The 9,086-nt window shown below is 39.4% G+C and overlaps 2 protein-coding genes across 3 annotated transcripts in view; one reads left to right on the forward strand and one right to left on the reverse strand.

Moving 5' to 3' along the window:
• Window positions 1-7,971, forward strand: part of rad51d (RAD51 paralog D) — a 41,420-nt gene extending 33,449 nt beyond the window's left edge. For both annotated transcript variants that reach the window (XR_005233948.1, XR_005233949.1), the window contains one exon: window positions 3,717-7,971. The gene's annotated coding sequence lies outside the window, so the exon portion shown is untranslated. The remainder of the gene's footprint in view (window positions 1-3,716) is intronic.
• lig3 (ligase III, DNA, ATP-dependent) overlaps window positions 1-9,086 on the reverse strand; it is a 24,402-nt gene that overhangs the window by 12,694 nt on the left and 2,622 nt on the right. The window contains exons 3-9 of the mRNA XM_017429175.3: window positions 8,489-8,617; window positions 6,529-6,747; window positions 5,371-5,522; window positions 5,121-5,287; window positions 3,956-4,033; window positions 3,714-3,882; window positions 856-1,011 (exon numbers count right to left, since the gene is read on the reverse strand). Coding sequence (XP_017284664.1) covers window positions 856-1,011; window positions 3,714-3,882; window positions 3,956-4,033; window positions 5,121-5,287; window positions 5,371-5,522; window positions 6,529-6,747; window positions 8,489-8,617 — 1,070 coding nt within the window. The remainder of the gene's footprint in view (window positions 1-855; window positions 1,012-3,713; window positions 3,883-3,955; window positions 4,034-5,120; window positions 5,288-5,370; window positions 5,523-6,528; window positions 6,748-8,488; window positions 8,618-9,086) is intronic.

Genomic DNA, 9,086 nt, shown 5'->3' on the forward strand with positions numbered 1-9,086 from the left:
GTCTTATTCCTTAGAAATCTCTGATAACATAATTTAAAAAATAATCAAAATAACTTTAATTTAATTTGGAAGAATAAACACCACTAGATTAGAAAAGCTGATATTATAAAATCACTGGAAGAAGGCGGCTTAAATACAATTGATTTTGACTTTATAAATGGTTGCTTTAAACTTCGATGGTTAAAAAATTTTCTTATACACTATGTGTTAGAAAGTCCACGATATGTTTAGTTTATCATGATAAGTTCAGAATTTCCTACGTTATTGAACTCACCAAAGATCTACAGACGCCCGCTGAACGCATCACAGGTGTGCAGCAGAGCAGCTCAGACGCGATGCTGACTTTTCTTTTTTTTCCTTTTTTCCTCTTGTGTGGTAGCGGAGGGAGAATGTTTTACCTGTGTTTATTCAGTTTATCGTGTGTAAATGCCAGAAGGTGAGTGGCGACTTGCTGTGTTATTGACTACAGCTGAGTTTATTGGTTCAATTCCTGTGTAGAAGTTTATTTCTTTCTGATAAGAGCTACGTACAATTCGGTATGCTAATTATTTGCTTTGTGGACTGTTGACTTAAATTAGTCACTTGACCGTGAATTGTTGTTATGTTTAGTTATATTTCCTGACGATTATTTGTATTATTGTTTTTCTTCAGACCACATAACTGATACACAACTTATGATGTACATGATGATGATGACTGGAAAATTCAACTGTGATCTGGAACTCAATAAATCATTCAAGCTGGAATCTACATCCCGCGTTCTTTAACTTGAATGCACCTCCCATATTCTTGCTGCTCTAAATCTGAACCTTTGGAGACAAAGTGAACCTCTCCGTTTTAGGGACGAAGACCCACCTTGTGAGGCAGAACCGGTTTGAGGCTGCGGCTGAAGTAGCTGAATGTGTTCCCGCTCTTGTGGACCTGCACGCGCTCGCCGTCGTACTTGATCTCGCAGTACATCCCGTTAGGGCACTTCTTCATGGCGTACTCGATGGATTTACACGCCTCGGCCTGAAGGATGCAGAGGGAAGCAAACAGAGGCTCGTGAGGTTTTTTGGGTTTTTTTCTGGTTGATCTTTGTGGCGATTGGAAAACTTCTAAATCAGATCCGATCTAAACTGTCTTCTCTAAATCCTGACAGCAGTTTGGGATTTCCTTTTCTGATAATCTCGGCTGACAAAAACGTCACCGTTTTGGAGTATAAAGTGTAATGTGTGGCTCAATAGGGTCGCCATGGTTACCACCCCCTGACTTTGATTTATTTTTGTGCCATCAAGTTGTAAAAAAACGAGCTTAAATTATCTAAAAATCCTTCAAGTGTTTGATGTAACATTTAATAAGCGAATGTGAGCAACAGCACAAAACATGCCTGACAACACTCTCAATACGAGGCAGACAGAAACGCAGAACACAAAGTACGCCTCACATAAACGCTCTCCGTGTGAAAACTATTACTTTTTAAAAATAACTTTCCTGACCTGTAAGCGTCTGACGGTCGCACACGTCAATTCTTTTTACATCGACGCTGTTTCAAAAGATCTTTCACCCCCAGGTTTAACGAGAAAACGTTGAGCTCAAATATAATGGAAGTCAATGAGAGTTTGGGATTTTTAGAGCAAACCGGAAGTCTCACAGCAGTGAGACACACACGGGCTAATATCTAAGGTTTAATGCACACGTGTCAAACTCAAGGCCCGCGGGCCAGATCTGGCCCTCTGCAACATTTCATCCGGCCCTCTAGTCTGGTTCAGATCGAGTCTCTGATTCTTATTTTGCTTTAAAAACTGAGCCTAATTAGTGAAGTTTTCTCTGACAGTGACTTAGAAGCCAAGAATATATAGTTTTAATTTCTGTGTGATCAGGTTTTTGTCTGTTTTAATGTTAAAAAGTTCATTTAAAAGCTGAGTGAGGCGTAAGAAATGACAGCTAATGATGAGCTTTTTAAAGTTTGATCTATTTATGTGTTCATTAAAGTCTAATTTCTGTATAATCTGTAACTGGGAAAAAGTAATTGATATTTCTATATGAATGAGTTGGCATAATACATCTAAAACTAATTAATTTATGTAATTTTTAATAAATATTGATCGTGATTGGCCCTTAGCTAGGATCAGATTTTTCATTTTGACCCCCTTGTGTCACTGGATTTGAAACCCCTGGTTTAATAAATAAACTGCATAAGAAAAATAAAAGATTTGTAAAGTTGAGACATTAAAAGATCATCTCACTCCAAGCTGACCTTCTGTGAAAAAACTGAATCGCCGTTCAGACAACTTTCTGAGACCCATTTCAACTTGAAACCATGTTTTCCTGAGCTGTTCGGCTCCAAAGAGGGACGAGTTTTCACTCATTCACCAAAACCCCATTATCATCTACGGGAAATTTACATTTATTTTACAAATTTAGTCCAAATCATTTGACGTACCGCCACCAAAACTCAAAGCGAACCGTTCCAGATGGAGCAAGTCGTGGGAGGAGGAGTGAATCAAAAACTGCGATGGAAATAAAAATACTTCGATGTTTATGAACCGTAATTAAAGTCTTATCAGGTGTAGTGAGATTTCTTTTAATTAAATATTCTGGTAAACATAATGAATAGTTGTGGTTCAAACTATAAACACATTAATTTGTTCGTTCAGTTTTCTCCTCTGGTGTAAACGTAACATAACAGAACCGTACGAAGTTCTGTACTCTTTAATTACTGAACTAATCAATAAGACTCCCTAAGCCATAAAACGACACGTCCACCTGCTGCTCGCGATTAAATTACACGTTTCCTCGTTCACTGGATGCACAGGAAAAATAAATAAAACAGGCCGATTCAGCAGTTAATCTTCTGTAAAACAAAGAGTAAAAATCAAGACGGATTTCTGTGGATAATTAGGAAACCGAAGCCCAAAGCTGGGAATGTTAAACAGGGTTGTTAAAACTCTGCAGGTTTATTAGTCAGGATTTTTAGGACATTACTTTTGCTTTTTACTCCGAGGGATTTGGGACGTTTGTCTGTTCGGTCACACCGCTGCCCTCTCCCAACCCGTCGTATTTTCTGCATCTTTGGGAGTTTTTATCGTTTAAAGCAGGGGTGTCAAACCCAGTGATGCAAAATTTAAAATCTGGTCCTAGCCAAGGGCCGATCACGATCAATATTTATTAAAAATTACATAAATTAATTAGTTTTAGATGTATTATGACAAATCATCCATATAGAAATATCAATTATCTTTTCCCAGTTACAGATTATACAGAATTTAGAGCAAACAGACTTTAATGAACACAGACAAATAGATCAAACTTTAAAAAGCTCATCATTAGCTGTCATTTCTTACGCCTCACTCAGCTTTTAAATGAACTTTTTAACATTAAAACAGACAAAAACCTGATCATACAGAAATGAAAACTATATATTGTTGCTGTTTTGACATTACAGCCTTTAATCGTTTGCTGCTCTAATCTGGTCGTTTAAGACGGTTCTGATGTCGTCTGCGAACCTTTAATTGGTTTCGTGCGTTTGGTTGGAATTAATTTTAATCTCTTTATCCAAAGATGTTTAAAAATATCGTTTATGGCGATGAACGTCATCCTCCGGCGCCACAGAGTGTAACAAACAGCTGCTAACTATTAAAATAAACTGTTTGTAATAAAGTAAACACAAACAGTCATCATCGATATAAATATATTTAATTTATTGACACCGACGTCGTATTTTCACTCACCAGCATCGGCTGGACGGGGGTCATCAGCGAGGCCTCCACAGCGAGGAGCTTCCTGGGTCCCGACCCGTTGGACGCCTCCTGCTGGTTCCTCAGAACCCTCTCGATCACGTCGCTCAGGTTACGGGAGGCCTTGAACGCATCGTAGGCGTTTGGATCCACGGCGTCCAAGCTGCACGGAGAGGCGAAGGTTAAAGAAAGACGACCATTTAAAGATAAGTGAAAACGTCGAGTCAGACGCTCACATGTGTTTCGCTCCGGCGTTCATCTTCAAGTCGTGTTTAATTAATCTGACGATGCATTTCAGGTCGTTGCTGGTGCATCTGAGAGGAAAAGGAAGATTAATTATTCCTGGAGGGAAACGCTAAAGAGAAGCTACAACATTTTAGGACGAAACGCGCTAAAATCTGAGTTCCCTGAACTGTGCTGTTAAAGCTAAAAGAAGCAGAACACGAGCTAAAAGCTGAAATACTGAAATGGTAGTTCAAATCAACAAAATTTTAGCTGAACGTAGCTTACTTAGCTAACAGCTAAATTAACAAAACAGATAAAATGTGGCAAAAGGCTAGCTAAAAGAAGAAAAATGCTAGCTTAAAAGTAGCAAATGGCTAGCTAAAAGCTATAAAATACAAAATGTTAGTTAGAAGCAACAAAGGGTTAGCCGAATGTGGCAAAAGGCTAGCTAAAAGCTAATGTAGCAACTAAAAGAATCAAAAAACCTGCTAAAGCCAAAAGTGGCAAAACACTAGCTAAAAGGAACAAGTAGCAAAAGGCTAGCTAAATGCTATATTAGCAAAAGCCTAGTTAAAAGCTAACTAAAATAAAATGTAGCTAAAAGTATCAAAAGTCACTCTGGAAGCTAAATGTAGCAAAAGCCTAGTTAAAAGCTAATAGTAGCTAAACACTAGCTAAAAGCTCAAAGAATCAAAAAGTTTGCTAAAATTACCAGAATTCTTGTTAAAAGCAACAAAAGATTAATTAAATGTAGCAAAAAGCTAGCTAAAAGAAGAAAAATGCTAGCTTAAAAGTAGCAAATGGCTAGCTAAAAGCTAAAAAATACAAAATGTTAGTTAGAAGCAACAAAGGGTTAGTTGAATGTGGCAAAAGGCTAGCTAAAAGCTAATAAAGCAACTAAAAGAATCAAAAAAGACCTGCTTGAGCTAAAAGTAGCAAAACACTAGCTAAAAAGGTACAAGTAGCAAAAGGCTAGTTAAAAGTTAACAGTAGCAGAACACTAGCTAGAAGCTAAATGTTTGCTAAAAGTACCAGAATTCTTGTTAAAAGCAACAAAAGATCAGGTAAATATAGCTAAAAGCTAAAAAAATGCAAAATGCTAGTTAAAAGCTGAAAGTAGCACATGAAGACATTTGAAAGAGAACTGAAGATCTCGATGACAAACAATTGCGCTACTTTTTAGAAATGGCCTCCAGCTCGTTCTGCTGCTCGTCCTCCTTCGTCAGCTGAGCGAGGCGGGTCAAGGACGAGTCTACTTCCTGGATGGTCAGCAGGCTCTTGGCAGCAGGAGGAAACGACTTGCTGTCGTCAAAGAACATCCTCACCGTCTCAGACACGTCGCCCTTCAGAACAGGAGAACGGGAGAGGAGCGTTAAAATCCTCCGACGTTCTGCGCCGGAACACGTTCCCAGGAAGGAGAACCAACCTGCTCCAGATCTCGCACCATCTCCTCCTGGTTGCAACGGAAAATGCGGCTGAAGAGTTTTACGATCTGCTTGTCGTTGAGGTTATAAACACTTTTCACGACGCCGGGCAGGAGCAACTTCACAGTCAGGAAAAGATCTCCGTGGAACTTATCTAAGGTGGGAGGGAAGAAAGAGCCGAAATCTGTCAACATGAACAAAAACAAACAAGCCGAAGCTCCAAACCTGAAGTAGACGTGTCCCTGTCCGATCTCACCCTTTGGTCCTGATCTAAACCAGGATTTAGTCTGTTTCACCGTTTCCTCAGATCGTTCTCATATTTGTCCTCGAACACATCGAGATCTCTTCAAACCCTTCGGCATATTTACCTTAACATTTAGCTTTTAGCTACTGCTCTGCTACTTTTAGCTTTTACACATGGTTCTAATAATGTCTGCCTTTAGCTACTGTTCTGAACAACTGATTTTTTTACCTTTCAACTACTATTTTGATAGGAACGTCTTTTAGCTACTGTTTTGCTCATTTTAGCTATTGCTACCAATTTGCTGGTTTCAGTTTTAAGCTACTGCTTTTAGCTACTCTTTGCTATTACTAGCTTTTAGCTAGTTTTAATTTAAGCTGCTAGCTACTGTTGTTCTATTTTTTTAGCTTGTACCTACTCTTTTGCTGCTTTTAACTTTTAGCTACTGTTTTTGTATTTTTTAGCTTTTAGCTGAAGTTTTGCTAGTTATAAGTTTTAGCTACTCTTTTTCTACTTTTAGCTACAGTTTTGCTATTTTTAGCTTTAAGATACTATTTTGCTATTTTGAGGTTCTAGCTAGTTTTGCTTTTAGCTACTATTCTGTTGGTTTTAACATTTCTATATGGTTCTCATAATTTTAGCTTTTAGCTACTGTTCTAAAATTTTTTATCTATAAACTAATGTTTTAAATTATTTTACCTTTCAGCTACTACTTTGCTAGGTATAGCTTGTAGCTACAGTTTTGCTTGTGTCAGCTGTACTTACTGTTTTGTTGGTTTTAGCTACAGTTTTGCTAATTTCGGCTCGTGTTCTGGTGGTTTTAACTCTATAATCCAGGTTCAATCTGCATGTTTTCTGGTTTACCTTGCTGTTCTGTTTAGCTGACATTTTGTAACCAAGTAGCCGAAGCTTCGCCCACCTCCTCCGGTGCCTTTCTTCAGGAACTTCTCTATAATCTGCGTCTTGGTGTTGTAGCTGTTGTTCTCCGCCACCGTCGCGCAGAGCTTCCGAAACTCTCTGAAGAGGCAGTCCTTGTGCTGGGGGTCACACAGCTGTTTGGACAGGGGGCTGCCTTTGGACGGGGACGGAGACGAGGACAGGGACGGCCCGGGGCTGCTGGAGCTGCCGGCCTTCGCAGCTGAAAGAAGCAGAGCATCGATCAGAACGACAAACATCTCACGACCGCCGGACGGATTTCACTGAAACTTTCAGGGAGGAAACAGGACGGACGCCTCCGACCCACCACGCCTTGGAGTCAACCCAATTCAAGATGGCCGCTGCAGCCTTGGGAACGGAAAACAGCTGTGACGCGGTCAATTCTGTAGATATTCAGCTAAAATTTTACCTGTTAGTAGCTGAGACCGATCCCTAATATGTGACCTGTGCTGGCAAAACGAGCCCAAAAAGGAATTCTTCAATCTATTATTATTATTTTCAGATTCTCCATATTAAAAGCTCCAAAATGATACAAAGTTTGTTGAAATTTGTTGATTTATAATCTGGCAACAAGCTGGTTTTGTTTTCTACGGCAGCCAGAAGAAAGGTGGTGAAAAACAGGATTATTTCTGAAGTCAGACTGGTTAGAAAACCTCGGAGTTAAAGCTAGATGAGCAGGATTATTGGATATTTTAGTTACTCCGACTCTTTTTGAAATATTTTGAGCTCGAACAAACTCCCTAAAATCTTTGTTGAAATTTGTCCTTCCTCAGTTTAAGACGATCTTAGTCATGGAAGGCGGCGGGCGATATGCATTCTGTTAAAGAAAGCTAGGCCCTTTTCTTCTGAACATTTCTTTCTGAAATCCTTATATTTGTAATAAAACACCCCCTTCCTCGGTCAAGCCTCTCAGGCAGCACGTCATGGTTTTTTTTTGTTTTTTTTTTTTTAAATCACAACCGATGAGAAATACTCCTCCCAGTTTATCGCCGCAGCTCCGACTGAGCCGAACGTTTTTACTGACGAGTTAAACTTCGATCTGAAGGTCTGAGACTGAAATGAGACAATAAAACCAACCCGAGCGGAGAGTCTGCGGAGGTCAGAGCTCAGGTAAAATCAGAAAAGCAGGTGATTAAATAATACAGAGATTTAATTAATTAAATGTGGAATTTTAACATTTATACATTCAAACAGCCTCTTGTTTTCCCACACGGCTGAAATCGGCTGTCCTGAATCAGGACAGATTGTGTCGGCTATTTTTATTTTCATTACTCAGCACACTTTCAGCTCTTTCAGTCCTTTTAAGCATCGAGACCTTCGGCTCGTTCAGGACATTACAGCTACAACTTTAAACTTTGTGAATTACTTTTATTTTTCCTCAGAAACACAAAAATATCTCTTCACAGAAAAGATTTTAGGATTTACTTCAGTACACTTACTTCATTTTAAGCGTTTGGACGTTTAGCTAGTTTTAGTTTTTAGCTATTTTGCTAAATTTAAATTTTAGGTACCGTTTTCCTAGTTTCAGCTTTTAGCTAAAGTTTGGCTTTTATTTTGTAATTCCAGCTCTTTGGATTTGGTTCGCTATTTTGATCATATCTACTGTTTTGATCATTTTAGCTTTAAGTTTTTGTTTCGCTAAGTTTAGCTAATGTTCCGATTTTTAAAAACCGAATTCAGTTTCAGCTTCATGAACGGACCTCAGCAGTTTTTCTAGATTTGTTTGATTCACGCCTCCGATCAGCTGCTGGGAACAGAAGATAAAGCCACGCCAACGAGATCATTTTAGCCCCGATCAAATGGGAGGATTTGGAAAAATGGCGTCTGTTTTTTTTTTTAACCTGCCTGAATCAAACAGCTCGTTTTTCTGTTCTGTCGCTGAACGGGTTTATTTTTCTCCAGATGTTTCCGTTTCTGCCCGCGGCCCAGATGTGGTGTCTCACCCGTGAAGCCTGAGAACTTGCGCGGCGCGTTGACAGACGGGTCAGCGGGAGGAGCCATCAGCTGACCCGTGGTGTTCAGCTTGGCCTGAACCTTCTTCTTCGGACTCGAGTTGACTTTGGCCATCAGGTCTACGACACAAACACAAACGTTGCCTTTATAACTCCTTAACTTTAATTTATGAAACACCTTAAACTGACTTCTGAACAGACTGATGTGTCACAACCTTCAACTTGAATAAAAAAAGAAAACCTGATATTCAAAAAAAGTTAAAAAACAAAAACAACTGGACTTCTATTGTGTAGTTGAAGACCACTAAACACACCAGGGAACAGAACCAGGAGAAGAACAGAAGAAAGAACATTGTCATTCCTTACGTTGCTGGAGTATCCGAGAAACTCAGAAGGATTTTCTCCAAACACAACATCCCAGTACATTTCAAACCCATCAAGACTCTCAGGCAGAGGTTGGTCCACCCTAAGGACAAAACACCCAAACCAAAACTGAGCGGAGTTGTGTATGCAGTTCAGTGCAGCGAAGAATGTTCAGACCTTTATATTGGAGAGACCAAACAACCTCTCCACAGACGCATGGCTCAAC

This window comes from Kryptolebias marmoratus, linkage group LG13, assembly GCF_001649575.2.
Source record: "Kryptolebias marmoratus isolate JLee-2015 linkage group LG13, ASM164957v2, whole genome shotgun sequence".
Classification (NCBI taxonomy): domain Eukaryota; kingdom Metazoa; phylum Chordata; class Actinopteri; order Cyprinodontiformes; family Rivulidae; genus Kryptolebias; species Kryptolebias marmoratus.